Raw genomic sequence first — 27,668 nt, 5'->3', positions numbered from 1 at the left:
CTTCGACCGGTTAGCCAGTTTTCTCTCCAATTGGCCAAATTTCCCTCTATCCCATGCCTCCTGAATTTCCACATAGGCCTACCATGGGGAACCTTATCAAATGCCTTACTAGAATCCATGTACACTACATCCACTGCTCTACCTTCATCCACATGCTTGGTCACCTCCTCGAAGAATTCAATAAGACTTGTAAGGTAAGACCTACCCTTCACAAATCCGTGCTGGCTGTCCCTAATCAAGCAGTGTCTTTCCAGATACTCATAAATCCTATCCCTCAGTACCCTTTCCATTACTTTGCCTACCACAGAAGTAAGACTAACAGGCCTGTAATTCCCGGGGTTATCCCTATTCCCTTTTTTGAACAGGGGCACAACATTCGCTACTCTCCAGTCCCCTGGTACCACTCCCGTTGCCAGTGAAGACGAGAAGATCATTGCCAACGGTACTGCACTTTCCTCTCTTGCTTCCCACATAATCCTAGGATATATCCCGTCAGGCCCGGGGGACTTGTCTATCCTCAAGTTGTTCAAAATGTCCAACACATCTTCCTTCCTAACAGGTATCTCTTCTAGCTTACCAGTCCATTTCACACTCTCCTCTTCTACAATACGGTCCCTCTCGTTCGTAAATACTGAAGAGAAGTACTTGTTCAAGACCTTTCCTATCTCTTCCGACTCAATACACAGTCTCCCACTACTGTCCTTGATCGGACCTACCCTCGTTCTCGTCATTCTCAGGTTTCTCACATATGCATAAAATGCCTTGGGGTTATCCTTGATCCTATCCGCCAACGATTTTTCATGCCCTCTCTTAGCTCTCCTACTCCCTTTCTTCAGGTCCCTTCTGGCTATCCTGTATCCCTCCACTGCTCTGTCTGAATCCTGTTTCCTCAACCTTATGTATGCCTCCTTCTTCCTCTTTACCAGACATTCAACCTCTTTCGTCAACCAAGGCTCCCTCACACGACCATTTCTTTCCTGCCTGGTAGGTACATACATATCATGGACACGTTGTATCTGCTCTTTGAAAAAGTTCCACTTTTCCACCACATCCTTCCCTGACAGCGTATGCTCCCAACGTATGCTCCTCAAATCCTGCCTTACAGCATCGTAATTTCCCTTCCCCCAATTATAAAATCTACCTTGTTGTGCGCACCTATCTCTCTCCATAACCAAGGTGAAAGTCACAGAATTGTGGTCACCATCACCAAAATGTTCACCCACTAACAAGCCCACCACTTGTCCCGGTTCATTACCGAGTACCAAATCCAATATGGCCTCCCCTCTGGTTGGACAATCTACATACTGCGTTAGAAAAGCTTCCTGGACACACTGCACAAACACCGCCCCATCCAATCTACTTGATCTAAAGAGCTTCCAATCAATATTTGGGAAGTTGAAGTCGCCCATGACTACGACCCTGTGGCTTCTGCACCTTTCCAAAATCTGTTTCCCAATCTGTTTCTCCACATCTCTGCTGCTATTGGGGGGCCTATAGTATATAGGGGGACAGAGGGGACGGTATATGAATAGGAAGGGTTTGGAGGGATATGGGCCGCGTGCTGGCAGGTGGGACTAGATTGGGTTGGGATATCTGTTCGGCATGATCGGGTTGGACCGAAGGGTTTGTTTCCATGCTGTACATCTCTATGACTCTATAACTGAATGGCCTACGTCAGCTCCTACATCTTATGTTTTTCTCAAACTCTGTTTTTACATCCTTGTTCACCTGAGTAAAGACAGATGTGAAGTACTCATTTAACCACTGTCCTCCAGTTTATGCGCACATTGCCCTCTTGGTCCCAAATGAGTTGTACTCTTTCCCTGGTTATTCTCTTCCCTTTCTTATATTTGTAAAATATCTTGAGATTCTCCCTAATCTTGCCCATCAGCGTTTTCTCCTGTCCTTCTTTGATCTCTTTGTTATTTCCTTGAGCTCCCCCCTGCATTTCAAGTAGAACTTCTGTTGTTTTGTTGTCTTGGTACCTGTGAGATATCTCTCTTTTCTCCTTGATCCAGTCCTAAATATTCCCAGATATCCAGAGTTCTCTGGGCTTGTACAGACTAACTGCTTTGAAAACACAGACACACAGAAATGATGAGCTCCAGAACTGAATCAAGTCTCTTTGATTCCAAACAGGGTAACAAGAAACAAATCTAAAAATCACACACCATCAGGTTACAGGTTTATTTGCAAGTACCAGCTTTTGGAGTGGTGCTCATCGGGTAGCTGTGGAGCAGAATCATAAGACACACAATTTATAGCAAAAGATTAGTGTCATGCAACTGAAACGATATATTGAACAAACCTAGATTGCTGTCAAGTCCTCTTAGAATGGGTTGCAGGTTTCGGTTGATTAACGTGTAAATCCCAGAACATCTTCCAGTCACATTCTTGAGATATACAGTCATAGAGTCATAGAGATGTACAGCACGGAAACAGGCCCTTTGGTCCAACTCATTCATGCCGACCAGATACCATAACCCAAACTAGTCCCACCTGCCAGCACTTGGCCTGTATCTCTCTAACCCTTTCTATTCATATACCCATCCAGATGCCTTTTAAATGTTGCAATCATACTAGCCTCCACCGCTTCCTTTGGCAGCTCATTCCATAGACACAATACCCTCTCTTTGAAAAAGTTACGCCTTAGGTTACTTTTATATCTTTCTCCTCTCTATGCCCTTTAGTTCTGGACTTCCCCCACCCCAGGGAAAAGATGTTGTCTATTTATCCCATCCATGCCCCTCATGATTTTATAAATCTCAGCCTCCGACGCTCCAGGGAAAACAGCCCCAGCCTATTCAACCTCTTCCCATAGTTCAAATCCTCCAAACCTGGCAACATGCTTGTAAATCTTTTCGGAACCCTTTCAAGTTTCACAACATCCTTCTGACTGCAAAGAGACCAGAATTCCCCAGCAATCACTTCCTTAGCTTCCTAGAATTCTCGGGTACATCTGATCAGGTCCTGGGGATTTATCCACTTTTATGTGTTTAGAGATATCCAGCACTTCCTCCTCTGTAATATGGACACTTTTCAAGATGTCACCATCTATTTCCCCACTTTCTATATCTTCCATGTTCTTTACCACAGTAAACACTGATGCAAAATACTTGTTTAGTATCTCCCCCATCTTCTGCAGTTCCACACATAAGGCCGACTTGCTGATCTTTGAGGGGTCCTATTCTCTCCCTAGTTACCCTTTTGTCCTTAACGTATTTGTAAAAACCCTTTGGATTCTCCTGAACTATTTGCCAAAGCTATCTCATGTCCCATTTTTGCTCTCCTGTTTCCCCTCTTAAGTATACTCCTACTGCCTTTATACTCTTTTAAGGATTCATTCAACCTATCCTCTCTATACCTGACATATGCTTCCTTCTTTTTCTTAACCAAACCCTCAACTTCTCTCGTCATCTAGCATTCCCTACACCCACCAGCCTTTCTTTCACCCTAACAGGAATGTACTGTTTCTAAACTCTCATTATCTCATTGCTGAAGGCTTCCCTTTTTCCAGCCGTCCCCTTACTTGTGAATATCCACCCCCAATCAGCTTTTGAAAGTTCGTGCCTGATGCAGTCTTTCTGTATTGGCCTTTCTCCAATTTAGAATTTCAACTTTGAGATCTGGTCTATCCTTTTCCATCACTATTTTAAAACAAATAGAATTATGGTCGCTGGCCCCAAAGTGCTCCCTCGCTGACACCTCAGTCACCTGCCCTGCCTTATTTCCCAAGAGTAGGTCAGGTTTTGCACCTTCTCTAGTAGGTACATCCACATACTGAATCAGAAAATTTTATTGTACACACTTAACAAATTCCTCTCCATCTAAACCCTTAACATTGCGGCAGTCCCAATCTATGTTTGGAAAGTTAAAATCCCCTACCATAACCACCCTATTATTCTTACAGATAACTGACATCTCCTAACAAATCTGTTTCTCAATTTCCCTCTGACTATTAGGGGGTCTATAATACAATCCCAATAAGGTGATCATGCCTTTCTTATTTCTCAGTTCAACCCAATTAACTTCCTTGGTTTTATTTTAAAAAGGTGACATTTCAGCTCAGACAAAGCATTAAAGGTGTGAGGTTAGAGTCTGTCTGTATCCAAATATTGAGCCAGACTTATTCTATTTCCAAAGTAGAAAGAGGATAGGATCAAAGTGGAGAGGATCTCCATGAAGATTGCGCATATGGACACAGACATCACGTTTCTGCAACAGACATCACGCTTCTGCAACAGATTCTGCATTGTCTGAGCTGAGATGTCACTTTTTTTTCATGAACCCTTAAGTTATCTTGAGAACATGACTGGAAAGAAGTTCTGGGATTTACATATTAATGAATCAAAACCTGCAACTCATTCTAAAGATAAAAGACTTAACAGCAATCTAGATATGTTCAATATAAATTCTGTAAACTTGCTATAAATTCTGTGTCTCATGATCCTGCTCCACAGCTACCTGATAAAGGAGCTGCACTCCGAAAGCTAAACATGTTGGATTATAACCTGGTGTTGTGTGATTTTTAACTTTGTCCACCCCAGTCCAATACAGGCACCTCCACATCAAGAAAAAAAAAATCATGTAATCTTAAACTTCACAAATAAAAATTTTACAGGACTGAAGGATTTTCTGTGTCTTAGTTCTCTGAAGACAACACAAAAATGTAATTTGAAAGAAAATGTAAAATGTAACTTAAAAGAAGTTCTGGGATTCACATATCAACTAACAGAAACCAGCATATCCCATTATAAAAGATAAAAGTTTTAATCTAAGATTGTTTACGGTATCATGTCTCCATGACACTGGACTCCTTTGGCTATAAATTCTGTGCATATGATCTTAACCTCTACAATCACCTGATGAAGGAGTGGCGCTCTGAAAGCTAGTGCTTCGAGATAAACCTGTTGGTACTATAACCGGGTGTCGTGTGATTTTTTTTTAACTTTGTCCACCCTAGTCCAACACCAGTACCTCCAAGTCAAGGAAAAACAATGACCCTTCAGAGGAAGGATTTAAATGCAAAGTCAGTAGAGGCTTGGTATAAAGGTACACAGACAATAACATTGTTACGACCATAGTGTAAACGGAATATCAATAGTCAACACCTATCATTTGACTTTAATACCCAAAGTTTTTGTGGACTAATGGTAATTTTTGAAAATGATACTGACCTAAAATGGCTCATGCCCGAAATATCGATTCTCCTGCTCCTTGGATGCTGCCTGACCTGCTGCGCTCTTCCAGCAACACATTTTCAGCTCTGCTGTAACCATCTGACCAACTTTAAGCAGCTACATGAAATATATGAAAACGGGCTGCTTCTGAATGACCACTTTAATGAAGAGACACCAAAACTCAGTAAGATGTTAATAAATTTGCATCTTTTAGTTTACATGTGATAACTTCACATGTTGGATTAAGAGATTACGTGTGCAGTGCTTCGTTTGAAACAAGAATAGTGGAGTTAGACTTGGAATATAAAAATGTAGCACATTCCTGTTGTGTGTACTGAGCAACAAAGTAGAACATTACATTTACTGATAAGAGCAAGTATCAATGAAGTTCTTCTGTCTCGATCTTGACTCCGCCAATAACACAAAACCTGAAAAAACAGTTAACTAACAAATCAAGGGTATCTGCAAACTTCATAATTCCTGACAAAACAGGACAACAGTTAAGCAGTTGGAACTCCGGTTTCCCTCTCACAGTTCAAAGACTCTTGGAAAAAAAAAGTGTAAACTGCAACTGCCTTTACCTTCCTAAATTACGAGACATGCCTTCCCAACCTGCACAGAATCACAGAAGTATTACAATCCAGAATGCGGTCATTCAACTCATTATGCCTACACAGGCTCATTAAATGAGTATCAGTACCTAGTGTCAATCACCTGCTTTCTTCCCATACCCCTGTACATTACTTTTCTTCAAATAACTATCCAATGCTCTCCTGAATGCTTCAATTGAGCCTGTCTTCACCACATATCCAGGCAGCGCATTCCATGTCATAACTACTCGCTGAATGAAATGTTTTCTTCGTAAGCTTATTATCTTTGTCTGTTTCTACTGTCATGTTTTATTAACTCTTTGGGGGTAGTAGTAGATAATAAAACTACACCCTCTTTCACTCAAGAAAACATTGGAATTGGATTTCCTTCATTTTTAACTTGGGTAGTTGGGCTTAATTGAAGGATGATAGCTGCATGTGAAAAATGAAAAACAATAACAACATAGCAGCCAATGAAGAGTGGGTTTAAAAAAAAATGGAGCTGCGACTCAGCTCAACTGATCATAGCAACATCAATAAAAACAATAAAAGGGCAAATAAATTACTTGGTTTTATACTGAGATATAGCAAACAAAGTTAAGAAAGTAATGTTGCACTTCCTAATATAATGAAGCTGTGGTTTTAAGTAGTGCATTTTGTCCTGGTTTCTTTTCAGAGAGAGATTGAACAAGAGATGACGAACAGTATGTGCAAACAGCTTGCGAGGTCTTGAGTTTTTTTTTTACAAGTGGAACAATAGACGCAGCCTGGATGGGTAAGGCCAGCTCTCACAGACCAGGATTTCTAGGATTTTTAGTTTTCAGTTTTAGATTCAACAATTGTTCTTGGGATCTTAGCAGGTTTGGAAGCCAGTGAATCTCTTCCAGCTACTATATTCTCTCTGAGCTTTCTCTCCGAATTGTCTTTTGATGTTCTTTCCTCCTGAATTGGAGAACTGCATGTAAAGCATGAATTTGACTTTTTGCCAAATGGGATGTTACTGTATTGGAACAGTTACTTCTTAGAAGTAAAATAATCTATTATTCTTTTAAGTTTTCCAATAGAGTTTGATGGGACATTGTAGAGAGAGCTTTACTCTGTATCAAAACCCGTGATGTCCCTGTGCTGGGATTGTTTGTTGGGCGACAGTGTAGATTGAGCTTTACCCTGTATCTAACCCCGTGCTGTTCAAGTTCCTCTTTCTTTTGGTGCATTTTAACAATAGCATTTGAATAAATTGTGTTTTGCTTAACGTCAAGTTGTTTGACCAATCGAATTGCATCTGGAACACAGCACCTCATGTTTACCTTTAAAATAAGAAAAAGTTAGGGTCTGGGCTACCTTCTTAATACATTTTCAGGGTGTCTGGTCTGGTCCGTAAAACTAACACTTCTTTCACTTCTCTTCCCAATAATATTGTGGGTGTACCTACATGAAAAAGAGTGCACTGGTTCAAGGTGGCGGCTTATCAACACATCTGGGACAAATAGGGATGGACAACAAATTCTGACCTAGGCACAGATACCCACACCTTGTAAACAAACAAAAAAGACTTGTAGAAGTTTGTAACAGATCAGAGTAGGGAGTGTTATGCACAGTTTGGAATTCCCTATTAGGGAAGATTATAAAATAAACAGAAAATACAGAGATGTGAAGTACAGTTAGAAAGAAAATGTGAGAAGTAAGAACACTTGCCCTGAAGCTCAAAAATTAAAGAGAATTATTATAAGGGAAATACTAAGAGATCATCTAAACCAGAGCACGACAGCATTAAGTAGGTACAAGTTTAAGATGACTGCAGGAAGAATGAATGAAGATTAGAAAAAGAATTGCGCACAACATAAATGCAACATCATGAAGAGATTTTCTTTAACACAAATAATGTTGAAGCATTAAAAATTGCACCTTCAAATGGGGAAAGTAGTAATGAGTATAGGAAAAGAGCAGAGAATTCTATACATAAGATGTATAATTAATTTTGGTGGTATCCATTGAGAAATCAATGCTGGCAAGGACATCAAAATACCTCCTGCTCATCTAAGACATATTTAATGTCCACTTGAACAAGTGAACAAGCTTCAGTATCACGTCCCAGGTGTTGCAAGTTGATTTCAAAGTATTAGCCTAAATTACTTACTCTAGTCTTTCATTGGAGCTGGAGTAACAACTTGCTGACTCAGAGGTGAGATTCCACCAACTGAGCTGATGGCAGACACAGATTAATCAGTATTCAGCTAAACGCATGGATACTTTTCACTAGTTAGTTGCAGAGACTGAATTGGATGAGTCAAGGATGCATATTTTTAAAGGTGTTATTTATCCATATGGTGGAAGCGAGAAACATTTGCAGAAATTTCCTGAAAGCAAATGCAGAGCAACAACAATGGCCCAAAATAATGTACAAGGGAAAAATAAAACCAAGAATGTTTTAGGCTCCATAAAATGTAATAACAATATCAGACTATAAATCAATTAAATTGATCTCTGCTACACTTTAGATTGCAATTGCCCCATGAGAAGTGTAAAGGCTGACTCAGTTCAATTAAATTGAAATCATAATGCAAGTTGACTAGTGCAGCTTTACTTCATTGACCTGCATCAAAACATTTTGACAAATGCACAATTTATCTCAAATTCCTATAGTACTTATCCAGGGAACACGATGCATGATACAGTTAACGTTTTTTTATTCTAGTATGAGCATATAAGAGATTTAGAATTACTTTAAGAGATTACTTGTATTTACACAGAATAGCACACATAGTAAATTATAGTCCACTCTAAAAGTTAACATGAATTTGCTTTTTGAGTAGACATTTCAATGAAGTGCTTCAATCACTGTTTAAGTGAATATATTTTCTTTAATTATGTTGATAACACAACATAACAATAAACTTGCAAATAGTTGGCATAAACATGACAAACAGTGCAACACTATACTAAAAAAAGTGACTTGACAAAAATTGGATTAAAAGAGCATACTGTTTGTATACTTACACACCACATCACTTCCAAGAGCCATTATTTTTAACCTTAGAATTTGGAGTAAATTTTATAATACTTTTCAGATGTGAAATCATGTTACATCAAATGGACAAAATTATGTAAGCATGAAGTACTCTAACTGATAAATATTTGACCAATGGGAAATATTTTCTTTCTTTCCTCTGTAAGTTGACATTTTGTTTCACAATAAAGCATTTTCAATGTAAATAAATGTAACTGTTACTGGCATACACAGATAAGTACATTGACTGCATTGTATTGAGCCCAACTGATGTTACAACTGTACAAATCAGATCCCTGGCTGAAATCTGGCTTGATAGATCTTATTGCCATTTATTTTGGCTTTAACAAAGTGGTCCTTACCTGAAACACAAACACTCAATGCTGCAGATTTGGTTTTAACAAAAAAGTTTAATGCACAAAAGAAATGAAGATAAAATAGAATAAACCACTATTTATATATAACACAAGTATAAATATTTTGAAATTTGTGATGAAACACAGTCCCAATAATTCTAACAACACTCTTTTGCTGTACTAACACTAGAGAGAAAAGTCCTTTCACTATAATAGAAAAGAGTTTCACTGAACAGATGCATGAATTCCTAGTCCTAAGAATTTGATAGTCTTTTCTTGGAGCCTTTGTACAACTGAGCAAAGACTTTCACAGCTTCAAATAATACCTTCTGGGTTTTAACTAAACATAGGGCGGCACGGTGGCACAGTGGTTAGCACTGCTGCCTCACAGCACTAGAGACCTGGGTTCTCCCCGTGTCTGCGTGGGTTTCCTCCGGGTGCTCCGGTTTCCTCCCACAGTCCAAAGATGTGCAGGTCAGGTGAATTGGCCATGCTAAATTGCCCGTAGTGTTAGGTAAGGGGTAAATGTAGGGGTATGGGTGGGTTGCACTTCGGCGGGGCGGTGTGGACTTGTTGGGCCGAAGGGTCTGTTTCCACACTGTAAGTAATCTAATCATTCTAGAACACCATAAGACAAAGGATCAGAAGTAAGACAATTAGCCCAGCGAGTATGCTCCACCATTCAATGTGATCATGAAATCTGATAACTTTCAACGCTACCTTTTGGTCTGGACCTTAAAGCTAAACCACATGCGCTGAACTAACACATTTCACAACACTTCTCAGGAGGAATTGTTTACACATACAGTTTCAGCTAAGACTTCTGCAAAGCTTGCCAGCCTGAAACTCAAAAGCTTTTTTTCAAGCTGTGGGCATTTCCTGTAAGTGAAAAAAATTTCTGAACTTCTAAACAACGCTAAATGCACAACTGCTTACTTTGTTTGCACATAAAATTTTCCTAATGAAAGCAAAACCCCATTACGCTTCACAAACTCTCTCTCTCACATTTTAAAAAAAACCATGGCTACGGCAGTACTTGCAAGTTAATCGTTAAATCTTAAATCAAAACCAAGTGAAACTAGCTCAAATCCAAACTAAAGTAACTGATATTCAAATATACACAAATCACATTGCTTACATCACAATTGTAAAAATCTTCAATCACAATAATCAGCTTACATTGATGATACCTCATGCTAATAACGTAGACCCTTCTCTACTTAAAAGATGAATACAATCATAATCAAGTTAAAATATTTCTGATATGTTTAAAGTTGCATTCTAAAACTGGTTATTTCTCAAAGTCAAAATTAATTACATATACATTGCACAAACTGTTTTAATAACCTGTAAGCATGAGAGTACAATGCGTATAGTAATATAAATAACCTTTTGTACGTAGTAAAATCAACTTCACATAAATTTGAGTGGTATTTTGGAATATTGGATTTTATAGAACAATACTACCACAGATGTTAAAAAAGGCCATTCACAGTCTATAAACATAGTTAAAATTAACATAAAAAACATATGCGATTTATTAGTTTCCACTTAGATTACATTTAATTCTGGCAAGGTAGCTACTTCAACCAAAAGACAGGATAAGCCTTCATTAGATTTCATGAAGCACTGCAACTTATAAATGAATATCACAACTACAAGAAAATGTTACTAGAATCTACCAATTAAGGAGACCCTGCAAAAATAATAAGAATTGTCTAAATACTGGGACTATCAGACTTTTGTTCTTTAGTTTTAAAAATAGTGAAATATACTGCAAGTTTTAAGAAGTCACAATTGAAATTATAATTGTGAAGCTTTTTTCTATAAATTGCATTATCAATTTACACAAAACTCTGTTTAACTTTTTCCAGGTGACTAGTGACATGTGCAAACTGGCATACCAACAGACAATTATGCGGATAAACTTAATAAAAATGCCCAACTGATCTATGATAAGTGAAAGCACAGCGTCATACTTGATCTCTCCACAGTTTTTAACATAAATCTATAATGCAATTTTCCTTTATATCTTCCCCTCTCCAGTCTGTCATCACAGTACCATCCTTGACTAAACCAGTCTTGTCTGTTCTCATCCAGCCACCAAATTTCATGTAACAGCTTCCTTCCCAATGCCCAAAGTCACTTCACAAATGACCATTGTTCCATCTATATTCATCTTCAAATCCTCATTTACACACAGCTGTTCATTAGCAAGATCTCAACTACAATGCCTTTGGAATTGCTCCTACATTGCATTCTATGTATTCCATAAACAAGTATATTCAAGTCTCAATGTATATCAACATTTAGAAATTGCACAGCTATTACAAAACATTTTACTTTTCTCCTCGAATAGGGAGAATAAACTCACGACTTTGAACCTAATTGATGGTAATACTCAATGTCAAATCCAGAACGAGACTTGACTGGATAGATCATAAGTTATATTTTGCTTTTCGTTCACTATGGAGGTCTGTTACTAAACATACTCACAAGATAAGGGGCATGGATCGGGTAAATACGCAAAGTCTTTTCCCTGGGGTTGGGGAGTCCAGAACTAGAGGGCATTGGTTTAGGGTGAGAGGGGAAAGATATAAAAGAGACCTACGGGCAACGTTTTCACGCAGAGGGTGGTACGTGTATGGAATGAGTTGCCACAAGAAGTGGTGGAGGCTGGTACAATTGCAACATTTAAGAGGCAGTTGGATGGGTATATGAATAGGGAGGGTTTGGAGGGATATGGGCCGGGTGCTGGCAGGTGGGAGTAGATTGGGTTGGGATATCTGGTCGGCATGGACGAGTTGGATCGAAGGGTCTGGTTCCATGCTGTACATCTCTATGACTCTATGAGGTCAATGTGCTTTTAACAAAATATAAAAGCTTGAACACAAACAAAAAAGCAAACAAACTATGTTACAGTACACAAGAAATATTTAACAGTTTTATTGCAAAAATCTGAAAGACAGATTCAACATTTTTACCTAAAACCTCAGCAAAGGGCCCCTGTTCAGCTATCACAGTTTTAGTAGGCTTGTCAGCAAATATGTGTGCATTTGATGCTATTTTCTTTAGTTACTATCTCCTCCCAAAACCTTTAGTCAAGTTGCTAACTCAGCTCACTTGCTACCAGCAATTGTTCCTTAAACCCACGTTTTAAGGAACCTTGAAAAATGGCTTTGCTCCCTGATAACTCCACACCGTTACTGGCATTTTCTCCAATGCACCTCAGGAATTATTTTCCCAGCCCTGACTTGTTGGACTGTTTATAACTGCACCTCTGTTGTTAAATCTCTTCCCTTTGAGCGTACCGGATTCTGTCTCAATGAGCTACCTTCTGGGCACCTATCCCTTCGGGTTGCAAACAAAGTCAGCAAACACATTAGCAGGTAAATGCTCAGAGGGCGGTGATGCTGGTAGGTAATTTCTCTTTAAATATGTCCAAACAAATTTCTTTTACTCTGGAAAATTCACTTCTTACAAAGTTCACGGTCTTCCAAGGTCGACTGAATGCAACGAGACTGCACAGTGTCATAATCTTTTGATGGTCTGTTGGCTAATCATTCTCAAGTTGCTGATGCATTTTTCATTCCAAGTTGTATAAATGTGCATTGATAATGTCCATTTGGGAATATTCCTTTGGCTGTATCAGTCAATGAGACTTGCAAAATCCCTTTATTTAATTATGTTTTGTGACAAGCCATGCTTGCCCAATTCTCTGAACACCATCCTCCAACCATTGTCTCAAATAACTATGGTAATGTGCCACTGGAATTTTGTGACTCACTCGTGAAATCTTGTCACCACTGTCAGATAGAACAATCATGAAACTGTCTATTGCTCACTTTTGGCTGGCCTCTGTTTGCTCATAAGCACTTTGACGTTTAAATAAAAATACTCAGATTTGATAGCTAAGTAGGCTATTTGATACAGTTCTCTCAACTTAGGATTTACCTGTTGCCTTTCTGTTAAAGATGATGGGCTAAACAGGTCAGCCTCATTCTCTTTTATTTTATTTTCAAAACTAGCGTCAAATAATTGAATTTACATGTCACCCTCCCCTTTTGCATAGACTCTTCCTGTTTTATTCTATGGGCTTTGAATCAAATCATAACACAATCCAAGAGGCTTCTCCTATAGTAACTAAGTTTCCTATACTTTTATTAAATGTGGGAATACCCTTATTAAGGCTAAAATTTTTGATCCAGCCAGGTCACACCCCAAGATAAAATCAATTCCTTCAATAGGGGTTTGCGGTATTACTCCAACTACAACTCTCCACTTACAAAGTTACAATAATTCAATGCTATACAATAGTACCAATTTGCAACATCTACATATGCCTCCAATTAATATATTTACAGTTCCTCTTCCAGAGGGCTCATGAATCATCACTCAAGATCAGTGACTAGTTTGCACCCATGTCTCAATACATTTATTGGTTTGCCTACTTGATTAGAAGGATTAAAAAATATCTCCCAATTTTGAAATAAAATATTCAGAACCTCCAGTAGTCTGATCTTCTTTAACAAAAATCAAAAATAAGCTCCTTGATTCTCCCAAGCCATCTCCCCTTCCTAGCAGTCTCTAAAAGTTGTACATTAAAGATTCCATGATAGTATTTCAGAGTAAAAGGGGAATTTTCCGAGACAATATTTATTCCTCAACTACAAACAAATTTTCTTGTTATAACTGCATTGTATTTTTGGATCATTGCTATGCAGTAAGCAACTGCTGCATTTCTTCCATAACAGAATAATTATACTTCCAAAGCATTTCATTGTATTTAAAGTATATCAAAACTTCCTCAGGTCATGAAAGGTATGATATAAACATATGTCTTTCAATAATCTCCTTCAGCCTGGCTTGTTTCGCATTACCACACTCTCAGTCTTTGCCCAAGGTCCCCAGCATCACAGGTACCAGTCTGTCAACTCGATTCACTCACGTAATACCAAGAAACGGTTGCAGGCACTGAACAACGCAAAGGTTACAGGCCCTGACAACATTCCAGCAACAGTACTGAGGACTCATGCTCCAGAACTTGCCACACGTTTAGCTGTTCCCATACAGCCCATCTACCCAGAAATGTGGAAAATAACTCAATTGTGTCCGAAAAAGCAAAAGCAGAATAAATCCAAACGGGCCAATTACCACCTCATTTGTAACTCTTGGTTATCAATAAAGTGATAGAATATGTCAGCAACAGTACTATTAAGGAGTAAGTGCTTCACAAAACAAAGCCGTTCTCTGATGCCCAGATTGGATTCCACCAGGGGGAGTTTGGACCTCATTACAGCCTTGGTTCAAACCTGGATAAGAGAGCTGAATTTCAGAGGTGGGGTGAGGTGAGAGTGACTGGTCTTGACATGAAGGCCACATGTGACGCAGTGTGGCATGATGCAGCCTTAGCAAAACTGCAATCAATGGGAATAGGTGAAAACTCTTCATTGACTGGAGTTAGACCTGGCACACAGATGACGATTGTGGTTGTCGGAGGTCAGTCATCTCAGCTCCAGGACATCTCAGCAGGAGTTCCTCAGGGTAGTGTCCTAGGGCCAAACATCTCCAGCTCCTTCATTAATGATTATCCTTCCAAAAGTGAAAATGTTCACCCACAATTGCACAATGTTCTGCACCATTTGCAACTCCTCAGACACTGGAACAGTTCATGTCTAAATTCAACAAGACCTGGACAATATCCAAGCTTGATCTGAAAAGTAGTATGCAATATTTATGCCATACAAATGCTAGGCAATGACCATCTTTAATAAGAAACAACCTAACCACTGCTGTTCAACATTCAATGGCACAGCATCATTGAATCCCCAACTATCAAAATCCTGGGGAAGTTATCATTGACCTGAAACTAAATTCAACTGACGCTATAAATACAGTGGCTAAAGCAGCAGTTCAGAGATTAGGAATACTACAGCAAGCAATTCATTGCCTGACTCCCCAAAGCCTATCCACCATCTATGAGACACAAATGACAAGCATAATGAAATACTCCTCACTTCTGGATGAGTGCAGCTCCAACAAAACTCAAGAAGCTTGGCACAATCCAGGACAAAGACCTTTTTGACTGTCACCACATTCATAAACATCCACACTCTCCACCACTGGTGCTTAGTAGCAGCAGTGGGTAACATCTATAAGATGCAATGCAGAAATTCACCAAAGAACCTTATGCGGCACCTTCAAATCCTATAAGTGACATCTAGAAAATAAATGGCAGCAAATATATGGGAACATCACCACCAATAAGGTCCCCTGCAAGTCATTCAAATTCTGACTTTGAAGCAGTTTGCCATCCCTTCACTACCACTGGGTCAAAAGCCTGGAAATCCCTCCTTAAATGCATCGAGAGTCGATTCACAGCACATGGATTGCAGTGATTCAAGAAGGCAGCCCAACACCACCTTCTCAAGGACAACTGGGGCTGGGCAATAAATGCTGGCCTGACCAACAACACCCATGTCCCATAAATGAATTAGAAAACAAATACATCTGACCCCTGGACCATGGTCCCTGAATCTGACTTATCCTTGTTAATGTCTTGTCTATTCACTTTTTCAAAACAAATTTCACTCCATTGCCGTTGTCCGAGTGCTGAAATGCTAAATACTTTGAATATTATTATAGCTTCATAATATGTTACATAATACAGTTAATAATGTATATGTCTCTACAAACCTAAATCGTCATAATGCTTTGCAGAAATAATCTGTCATATTAGCACAATATAAAACAAAAAAGCATTTAAACTATTTTGCATTCTTCCAATACTTTGCAGTAATGCTAATATTTGTGTGAAAGTTCTTTTAACATAAAACAACTACCATATCCAAGAATAAAATTTATCAAAATAAGTTTGACCTTACTTTTATTTTAGATTCCAGCCTTATTCAACTTCAAGAAACACACATCACTGTGGCATCGGAACACATTTGAAGGATTTTCAACGATGAACAAATTCATAACAAAAACTTTTTCAACTGAAAATCAAGTTCATGTATAATGAATGGAAGGTCTTAATGTGTCGAAATATTAACATACATAAAGGCACAGCACTCTTCAGCACCGTGTGTAGCATTAAGATGTGCTAACATAGCTGTTCCATCTCTCAGCACATGCCTTGCTGAGAAGTTATTGTGTCATAAATAAGGAAAAAGGCATCATCCAACATCAAAGTTTCTCCAGTATAAAATAACTAGCCCAGTCGGAGTTGATCTGACAGATGTTAGCAACAGCTCATTGTTACACAGATAATTGTCAGTGGAGGTAAAGGTTTTTATACCTTCAGGTTAACTGCAAAAAATATTTGCAGTCTAGCAATTGCCTGTAAATTTAGTACTTCAGCATCATATGAGATCAAAGCCCTGTCCTAGAACATACAATTTGTCTCACTGAACTATCAAAATAAAAACAGAATCATAAAACATCATTGGAAGAATATAATTATTCACCTTTCTTGCAGCATGGATGTCAAAGAATGGTTTGTTTCGAACACTGAACGGTTCCCTTGTTTTGTCAATCTGCCCACTCTTCATTTTTTCATGTCGTGGCTGAATGATCTCCTTCTCAATACAGCTCAATCGAACATTAAAATCACAGTCGCCAACTGGCTTCCCCTACAAGGAAAGCAATTGTGTTTTTTAATGTCAAAAAGATAACATATATTTGTTTATAAAAAGAAAAACAGATTTTCTTTTTACTTTACCGACTACTTGTAGCTTCACTATGAACTTGGAGTGTCAAAACAAAGCAGACTATCCAGCCCCTAAAGGTTGCTTTTGTCATTCAAGTGGTCACAGCTCATCTGCACTGCAACCTTTTCCTAACTACCTTTGTTCCATAACCATGATGCATTTACCTAAAAAGAATGCTGACTTAGGGCTTCAAATTTAAATTCAGCTGATGAAGGCTTGAGAATAAAGATCAGAGTGTAGAGGCATGAAGTTAGGTGCTTGAGGCTCATAAAGGTGGTACAGGTAAAATAGAAGAGACGAAATAGGTTAGGTATGAAGTTGAGTGTTCCTGCACAGTGGGAACAATAGCAGCAACCAATTGAGATTGTTGGCATCAGAGGTGCCATCAGTAAATGAATGAGCAAACAGAAACTGGTAGAATACTGAATGGACAGCTGGGAGATGAAATTAATTATTCTCATTGGATGGTTCTAAGTGGTAAGAGAAAAGAAGGAAAACAAAATAGAAATTACTGGAAAAGCTCAGTAAGTCTAGCAGCAGCTTTGAAGAGAAATCAGAGTTAATGTTTTGGGTTCAGTAGCCCTTTCTCTTCATAGATGCTGCCAGAACTGCTGAGCTTTTCCAGCAACTTCTGTTTTTGTTTCTAATTTACAGCATCTGCAGTTCTTGTGGATTTTAAAAGAAAAGAAGGGTTCATGACATGCTTCATTACAAGTGCCAAACCATGTACAAACTATATCATTATTTACAAGTTAGTATTGGAAAGGAGCACATATAATGGATCTGGGAAATGGCGTTACATACATGCAAACATCAGCACCAGAACAATGGGCCAATGGCCTCCTCCCCAGTCTGTATTCTTTTCCCATTCTATAAAACTCTTCATGAGTTTTATAGAATCAATGGAAGAGATTTGGAAATAGAAATAGAAAATTATGGGAAAGTTCAGTAGGTCTGGCCACATTAACCTTCTAGGTTTGTAACCTTTCATCAATATTTTGACTTTGGAATGTTGGTACTGAACTGACTTTAAGATGATGCCTATACCCCATCCTTCGTACAATCTCTCAGCTTGGTAAAAGTCTGTCTCTATGGTTTGGTTTTGATGTGCTAAGCCCATTATACAGATAAGTTCTAACCATTAAAGGGTTAACACATTTATGGAGTGAAATTTTGTCTGTAGTTAGAGGGTGAAGATCTGCAGCTCATCAGATTACTGCCCCTTACAAGAAAAATACCCAGACTTTATTACTGCCAATACCTGTTATATATGACCTATCAGTGAGTTACTGAGTCACCATTGGTTAGGAGGGAAATCCAAGTGTCTGAAGTATTATAATTAGTCCAATTACAATAAAGTATTACAAAAGAAAAATACTGAAGATGCTGGAAATCTGAAAGTGAAAATAGAAAATACTGCAAACACCCAACAGGTCAGTCAGTATCTGTAGAAAGAAATAAAGTTAATGTAAAAGATCACTGACCTTCCTTCATGTGTGAGATGCAATACAAATGCAAGCTTTTATCGGTAAACATTGTGAAAAGAAGTTTTTAAAATGTTCAATGTCAAGAAATGCTGCTTTCCATCTTCCTTATAGTGTAGAATGTAAACAAACGGATACGTCAGAAAAGTCAGCAACTCTGATTCAAGCCTGAGGAAGTCTAATATTTTAGGTCGGATGATCCTGGTTTCCGCTTAATTAAGTAGTTGCATTCACACAACAGAGCTCAAGCTTCTTCTTGTTACAGGATACAAAATCAGAAACAGATGTTAATCCCCAGGGCCACAATTGCATTTGGAGCTATTGATTAAGTTTGGGGATGTTGCCAACTAAGCATGAAACCAAGGTTCTGCTCAATCCAAAATGCAATGTTCCCTCAGGGAAGGTAAATAAATGTGCTGATTTTTCATAATGGGTAACCTTTTTTTAAAATCTACACGTGTAAGTCAAATAGACAGGCGGGAAGCGCAATGCATAGATTAAAGTTCTACATTTGGCAGGAAGCAAAGAACCAGACTGAACATTTAAATTATTCACGTGAGTCATAATGCTGCAATTCTGACTCAGAAATGACTTCCTGCTATAAATTTTGGCACTATGCTGTATGTTTTCCTGGATTCAGCATAAACAGCACTTCCTTCAATGAAGACTTTAGTTTTACTGTCCTAATCATACAACACTGTAATCCAGGAGCTACAACAATGAAATCTACTATCTATAGTAGAGAAACTTTCAAACAAGGCTAGTTTTGTAGCAAGCAGATTTATTTTAGATGAAGAACCAGAACATTAATAAAATTATTTATACGAAAAATCAAAGCCTACCACTATTACTAGCTGAACTTGACTTATAGATGAGTAACTCTACAATTTATGGGTTCTAATCTTAAAATAATTCTCTTCCACTGCATCAGTTAATATCTATCCATCCAGCTCAACAGGTAGCTAAAGATGCAACCTGTAAAGGTCAAGTTCCATTCCAGGAACATGAACGAAAAAAACTAGGCTGAGACCACAGCACAAAATTCAAGGAACTCTGCACCATCAGAGATAGCATCTTTCTTTTTGAATTGAATTGAATTTATTGTCATGTGTACCAAGGCACAGTGAAAAGCTTTGTCTCGCAAGCAATACAGGCAGATCACATAATTAAATAACATAATAAGTAAATAATAGGTCAACAGTGGCAAAACAAAAACACAGGACAGACAAATGCTAAGAGTTTGAGAGTCCATTCAGTATTCTAATAACAATAGGGTTGATACTGTTTCAAAACCGGCTGGTACATATGTTCAGGCTTCTGTACCTTCTCCCCAATGGTAGAGGTTGTAGAAAAACATTGCCAGGGTGGAATGGATTTTTGAGAATTCTGGTGGCCTTTCTTTGACAGTGGGCCTGGTAGATGGATTCTATAGATGGGAGGTTGGCCTTTGTGATTGTCCGGGCCAAGTTCACCACTCGCTGTAACCGTCTCCAATCTTGAATGGGACAGTTGCCATACCAGGTAGTGATACATCCAGACAGAATGCTCTCGATGGCGCACCTATAAAAGTTGGCAAGGGCATTCACTATCATGCCAAATTTCCTCAGCTGCCTGAGGAAGAGGAGACATTGTTGGGCCTTTGTAACCAGTGCATCCACATGAAAGAAAGCTTGTTGTGGACGACCATTCCCAGGAGCTTGACAGTCTCCACTCGTTCGACATTTGTACTATTAGTGTTGGGGAGGCAATTAGTAACATCGCGCCAAAAGTCAATATTGATTTCCTTGGTTTTGCCAGCATTGAGAGCTAGGTTGTTTTCAGTACACCATTTTTCCAGGTATTCCGCCTCCCGTCTGTACTGTGTTTCGTCGCCATCTGAGATTCGACCGACTGTGGTGTCATCAGCGAACTTGTAAATGGCATTAGTCTGGTATTTGGTGACGCAGTCATGGGTATACAATGAGTACAGTAGGGGGCTGAGTACGTACTCCTGGGGGGCTCCAGTGTTGAGTGTTAGTGAAGAAGATGAACTATTGTCCCCAATCTTCATTGACTGTGACCTGTGGGTCAGGAAACTGAGGATCATGTTGCAGAGAGTGGGGCTTAGTCCGGGATGATTTATTAAAGATTCCCTGCCAAGGAACATTGTAAATGTAACACTATTTGAAGGGGAGCAAAGGAAAGATCCCCACTATTTATTTTTAGCCAACTTTCACTAAGGAGATTTACAGATTGTAACATAGTGAGGCATGTCCAAAACACAATCAGTGCTGGCAACTCTAAACTCTGTTGATCCAGGCTCAACTCAAACCCAAATAATACAAAGGATCTTGGCGATCTGAACTAAAAACAGAAAGTGCCAGAGAAACTCAACAGGGCTGGCAGATCTTTGGAGATAGAAACAAAGTTACTGTTTCAAGTTCAAGATGATTCTCCTTTAGAACAATTAGAACTATGCCAAAGTAGTCATATTAGACTCAAAACATTATTTTTATTTCTATCTTAAAAGGTGCTGTCAGGCCTATTGGGTTTCTCCAGTATGGTTTTATTTTATGATGACATCCAATTCCATCTCACCACCACCTTTCTCAAGCATTGCCTGGATCTTGGACATAAACTGGAGGTTCATGTCACAATTTGAATCTACAGACCAAATGAAAAAATTAGAAAGGGTAAATTGATAACTTGAAATCAATTTTTAAAAGTAAAAACTACAACAGAGTTTAAGTCTGCAGTATTACAATATAGAAACTTCTGCATTTGATGCCAGTGTACTCCTAGCAGAAGTAAGGAAAATTACGTGAGGATTTGAAAATTCTGTCCTTGAAAATTGAATGATTAAAAGTTCATATCAGAAATTAGAATTTCAAGATAAAGAACAGAAAAGAAAAAAGGGAAGAGAAAAAAAATACAGGAAAGGGAAGAAAAGAAATGATAAAGGCAGGAAAGAACATGGAGGGAAGAGAGAATTTAAATATAAACGGCAAAGTAATTGAATAATGAGAGTTTGAGCTGAGGATCAGAAAATGAATGGCCCATGAATACACCACTAGCTCTCAGGTTTTAAGGAATTTTTTTTCTTTTCCTGTGTGATTAAATGAGAATGGATCTAATCTCATTCATCCCGTGTCTGCGTGGGTTTCATTCGGGTGCTCCGATTTCCTCCCACAATCCAAAGATGTGCAGGTCAGGTGAATTGGCCATGCTAAATTGCCCATAGTGTTAGGTGCATTAGTCAGAGGGAAATGGGTCTGGGTGGGTTACTCTTCGGAGGGTCGGTGTGGACTGGTTGGGCCGAAGGGCCTGTTTCCACACTGTAGGGAATCTAATCCTGTGGATCAGTATGATAGAGGAAAAAATTTTATTTTGAAGGTGCCACATTGGCTACTGCATAAGACACTCTTAAATGATGTCAACAAGCCTCTCAAATGATGGAAGAGGTAAAACTAAATAAACATGTTTATTTAATACTTTTCATGATCTTAGCATATTCCCAAATATTACAATGCAAATGAATGATTTGATGGAGCCGGTGTTGGATTAAGCTGAACAAAGTTAAAAATCACACAACACTAGGCTTTAGTCCAACAGGTTTATTTGGAAGCACTAGCTTTTGGAGCGCTGCTTCTTCATCAGGTGGCTGAGATGAAGAAGCAGTGTTTCAAAAGCTAGATCTTCCAAATAAGCCTGTTGGACTGTAATCTGGTGTTGTGATTTATAACAATGCAAATGAAGCACATTCAAGTGATTTTCATACCTCGTATGCAAATGAGGCAGTCCATGCCCACACAGCAAGGAACAACAAGTAGCCCAAGAGAAATGACACGGCAATCCGTGAGGTTAGTTGGGGTCTAAATGTTAGCCAGGAAAAAGGGACAGTTGCCCAATTGTTCTAACAGTGACAAGAGATATTTTACATCTACCCCTGAGGACAGATGGGACTTTTGTGGGAGATAGCGCCTTGGTGTGGATCCTCAGCAACAAAGCCTTGACAATTTACGCCTAGAAAACAAAAAAGGCTCAATACATTAGATCTCTACTGCTTACAACACAGCCTTGGCATCTCATCACCAATGAAGCAGTCCTTTCTAGGGCACCCATAATAGTGTTAATCAAGCAAAGGAGGATTTGAGCTGCCATGGGTATAAAAACAAGATCAAAGATATTGAAATAACTGCACAGAGGTTGGTATCCCATCACCAAGTCAACTTTTATTTCCGTTTACACAGTACATGGGCTCTGACCAGCAAGCTCAGACCCAGTCCCGAGAAGGATGAAGCTTTCTGAATCTCCTGATTAAGTCTGTCAGCCAGGGCTCCCTGATTGGAACAGGATAACAACCCCAATCAAGGATTTCACAGTCAAAGAGATCCACCTGGCCCTTGTTCTAATCACTACAAATATGCTATACAGGGAGGTCAACCATGCTAAGAGACCAGAAGATTACTGAACCCTCCAACATAAGAATGAGAAACTTTGTGTGCCCATCGGCACTGTTGGATAGTTTCAAGCTCAACTTAACGTAAATGGATAGAAAGGTCTCAGCAGAAAGGTCTCTCAATTATGTTCAATTTCTCCATTCCTTAAAACGACCTCATTAGCAGTATATTATTTTTCTGTATTTATTAAACCATTTGTCTCTTCAGCAGAAAAGTGAAACTGAAATGATGCTGATAGACTTCCACACTTAATGAAGTTACCTTCCCCAGCCCCACCTCCACCAGGCATCATTATAGGGTAAATAATAAACTGACAAAAAGGTCTTCCTAAAAATAGCATTTATTCTTCAAAAGACAGCAATGATGGAAAATGATTACTAAAAGTAGGTGGTTTTCTCCTTTTGATTCAACATAGTTTAATGTTTTTAGCTCTGTTTATACAAGCATTCATAAACTTGCCTCAATCCATCCCACTACTTTATCATTCACATTTTCAAAACTCATCATCCAAGCCACGCCCATGTTGAAAATCTGAGCTTAGGAACTATCATTTGAAACCAAATTATTGCTCACTTTCTAATGATTAAACTTTTTCAACCGCTTTCCTGATTTGGAAATAATACCAGAGTTCCACATAAAATCAGTGTTAGGATTATATTTTTTCTAAACCAAACATCTACAAACATTTCACTGGAGTGGGACATCATAGTGAATGCCATAAGTTATACTTTAGTCTGCAGCCTTCAGCTAAAAACAAATGTGCAATATAATAAGATTAAGCAGAAGTTGACAACACACAGAAAGTGATGAGGTATCTGAGACATCAAGTGAACAACAGAGCAAATAGACTTTTGCCTTAGAATTAAAGAGGAACAACCGAGGAGGAAATACAATGAATGATACTCAAATCAGGTACAGAATGAAATAAAGATAATGAAAAATAAAATTTCTATTTTTTTTTAATCCAAAGATTTCAGAAATCCAATAGCATTGTGAAGATTTTAAAATTCATATTGAGAATTCTGCTGTGACTTTGACTTGTGAATGACATGACATTTCTAACCTTCTATTTAGCCACTACCAGTAACTGTCAAATGTAGTCTATCACTGATAGTCACAGAGATGTAAGCATGGAAACAGATCTTTCGGTCCAATTCATCCATGCCAACCAGACATCCTAACCTAATCTAGTCCCATTTGCTAGCACTTGTCCCAAATCCCTCTAAAGCTTTCCTATTCATATACCCTTCCAAGTGCCTTTTAAATGTTGCAATTGTTCTAGCCTCCACCACACTGTCTGGCAGCTCATTCCATACATGTACCACCCTCTGCGTGAAAAAGTTGCCCCTTAGGTTTCTTTTATATCGTTCTTCTCTCACTCGAAACCTATGACTTCTAGTTCGGGACTCCCCGACCCCAGGGAAAAGACTTTGTTTATTAATCCTATCCATTCCCCTCATGATTTCATAAACCTCTATAAAGTCACCCCTCAGCCTCTAACGCTCCAGGGAAAACAGCCCCAGCCTATTTGGCCTCTTACTATAGCCACATCCAACCCTGACAACATGCTTATAAATCTTTTCTGAACCCTTTCAGGTTTCACAACATCCTTCCGATAGCAAAGAGACCAGAATTGCATGCAACATTCCGAAGTGACTTAACCAATGTCCCATACGGTCGCAACATGACCTCCCAACTCCTATACTCAATGCTTTGGCCAATAAAGGAAAGTATATCAAACGTCTTCTTTACTATCCTATCTACCTGCAACTCTACTTTCAAGGAACGATGAACCTGCACTCCAAGGTCTCTTTGTTCAATAACACTCCCCAGGACCTTACCTCAAATATGTAATCCTTGACTATTCACTTTGACATAAGCTTGTATAAAATTTGAATTGATTTTTGTAATGAAACTTTGGAATCTAAAAGAAAAACGATTTATTTTTCTTTGTGGAATGTGAGTTTTCTTGGCAAAACTGTCATGCGTTGTTCATCTGTATTTGCCATTGAGGTGTTTATGGCAAACTTGAATGACTGCAGTCCAACTGGTATACATGCACTGTTAAGAGTGGAGTATGACGATTTTGGTTCATGAAACGGTTTTGTTTGTTCACAGATGTGAGCACCACTAGTTAGGGCAGCAATTAAAGCCCATCTCTGATGATTTGTAGAAGATAGTTGCGAGCTGGCTTCTAGAAACCCTGCAGTTCTTGAGATGAGTATACCCAGAGTGACATGAGGAAGAATTTTGACCCCGCAATAGTGGAGGAGCGGTGACATTGTTCCAAGTCAGGATGGTGTGTGGTTTGATGAGGAACTTCCAGGGTGAGGTGTGACCATGCATCTGTCCTCCTGTCCATCTAGGTGTTAGAGGTCATGTGTTCGGATGGTACTGTTCGAGAAGCTTGCACAAGTTATTGAAGCATATTTTGTAAAAGATAGACTGATGCTACTGTGCAATATGGTGAAGGAAAGGAATGTTGACTGTTGAAGTGGAATAGGTGCAAATCAAACAGGGTGCTTTTTCCTGGATGATGTTAAACTTCTTCAGTGTTGATGGAGCTCTGCCGAACCATACAAATGGAAAGTATTCCATCACACCTTTGAGTAGTGTCTGAGAATACATTGGACAGGTACAGGGGAGACAGGAAGCAAATTACGCCTCTGATTTGCTCTTGTGGAACAGTGTTTAAATGGCTGGTCCAATTCAATATCTGGTCAATGAGAATGTCAGGATGCTGATCGTGAGGAGATACAATAATGGACATGCCACTGAACATTAAGGGAAGATTGTTTGATTGTCTCTTGATGGAGACAGTCATTGCCTGGGATGAATGTTATTTGTCACTGATGAGCCCAAACTTGAATACTGTCTTTGTCTTGCTGCATATGTCCTTGAGCTGTTTCAGTATCTGAGGGGACACAAATGATGCTCGATACTATGTAATCACCACTCACTTTGCTGCCACTGTGCATCGGTGACAATGTGTTTCATCTACAAGATGCTGTGCGGTAACTTGCTCAAGCTCCTTTAACACCACCTTCCAAACTGCAATCTCTCTCAGCAAGAAGGACAACAGCAGCAGATAGATAGGACCACCACCACCTGCAGGTTTGTCTTCAAGCCATACACTATCTAGATGTAGAACTATATCACTGCACCATCATGGTCACTGAGTCAAAATCCTGGAACTCCCATCCTATTAGCACTGTGATGTAATGATTCCCTAAACAATGTAGAGATTCAAGAAGGCTGCTAACTACCACCTTCTGACAGGCAATTAGGGATGAACAACATATGCTGGACTAGTCAGTAATGCCCACATCCCAGAAATGAACAGGGAAAAATTATATTTGAGTTATATTGGATTTGAAATATTAAATCTGTTTCTCTCTGTACAGATACTGCCAGACTTGCTGAGTTTCTAGCAGCATTTTGTGTGTTTGTTTCAGATTTCCGGCATCTACAGTATTTTGCTTCTATAAAACTAGATCATCACTCAGCCAGTGCTGCTGGGCCAAAATCCTGGAACTCCGTTCTTAACAGTACTGGGGTTGAGGACATAATGCATTAATTATACACCAAGCCCATGCTCACCTCAAAGAGACATTTACCAGCAAAAGAAAAATTTAAAACACCAAATGTACTTTTAAACATGGACAGTAATTTAAGAGTAATAATCTAACATTTATCAGGAACGGGAATGAATCTCAGCTCTGTCATTCCTTTATCATAGAGTACAACCTAAGCAATTGTTAAATGTATCCTACAATCCCTATCCTCTCCAGAATCCTATCTGTACTCTTCATCTACAAGGCCTATCCTGACCCCAAACAATGTATACCTTTCAACTTCTCTGGTAGAAAAGCGATGTCCAAACTTCCTAATTATTTAATCCCTTATCCCCAATATTGATTACTGCACGAATGACTGATTTTACCCATTTCCTTCATAATTTTTAATTCTTAAAACTCCTAAATTCTTGTTCTAGCTTTACAAGGTTTCTCCTGTGCCTACAATACTATATGAAGACTTACAACATTCTGAGAGTTGATCTTTATGAGAGCACCAAGTAAACCACAAAAAACATTCACATTAATAGTGCTATGTTTAAAAGCACAAGATATGGAGGGTACATGCCAAACATCGTGCACTGTGTATCAATATAAAAATATCCTCCAGGGATGTTAGGTTGTTTCATTTGCCTCAATGCTTATCACCGTGTTTTGCAAATTGAGCACAAAGTTCCACAATAGAATTCAATATTTTATGTTTCATAATTCCAATGACTTTATTTTATCATTTTAACATGGTGAAACAAGGAAAAACATCCCACTGCTGTTTCTTATCGCTGCAGATACCACTTTTCAACATGCTTTTATGAAATTGCTTATTTTTGCCTGAAGAAAAAGATTAAATTATAATTCTGACAACAGCTACCATGTAATGTTACACAGCAATTTTACATTCTAGACTCAAGCAAACTTCCAGAAGCCTGGACCATCAAATACATTATTAATAAAATGCTTGTATCTTTATGAAGAATTCAATAAATTCGAGTCAGTACGGGTGGAAATTAGGAACAGCAAGGGAGCAGTCACCTCATTAGGGGTCTACTACAGGCCCCCCAATAGCAGCAGAGAGATGGAAGAAAGCATAGGTCGGCAGATTTTGGAAAAGTGTGGATGTAGTAGGGTTGTTGTAATGAGTGACTTTAACTTTCCCAATATTGATTGGGACCTCCTTCGAGCAGAAGATTTGAATGGAGCTGTTTTTGTAAGGTGTGTTCAGGAGGGTTTCCTAACTCAGTACGTTGACAGGCCGACGAGGGGAGAGGCCATTCTAGACTTGGTGCTCAGAAACGAGCCGGGGCAGGTATCAGACTTGTGGTGGGAGA

General features: G+C 38.9%; 1 protein-coding gene across 7 annotated transcripts in view; it reads right to left on the bottom strand.

Annotated features, from left to right (window-relative positions):
- The window catches only part of rngtt (RNA guanylyltransferase and 5'-phosphatase), a 418,275-nt gene that overhangs the window by 247,110 nt on the left and 143,497 nt on the right, over positions 1-27,668 (bottom strand). For all 7 annotated transcript variants that reach the window (XM_043686789.1, XM_043686797.1, XM_043686812.1 and 4 more), the window contains exon 11: positions 16,603-16,767. In XM_043686789.1, the coding sequence (XP_043542724.1) occupies positions 16,603-16,767 (165 nt within the window). The remainder of the gene's footprint in view (positions 1-16,602; positions 16,768-27,668) is intronic.

The sequence above is a fragment of the Chiloscyllium plagiosum genome, chromosome 3, assembly GCF_004010195.1.
Source record: "Chiloscyllium plagiosum isolate BGI_BamShark_2017 chromosome 3, ASM401019v2, whole genome shotgun sequence".
NCBI lineage: Eukaryota > Metazoa > Chordata > Chondrichthyes > Orectolobiformes > Hemiscylliidae > Chiloscyllium > Chiloscyllium plagiosum.
The sequence above is the reverse complement of the archived record's forward strand: the minus strand, read 5'-3'. Positions and strand labels throughout refer to the sequence as shown.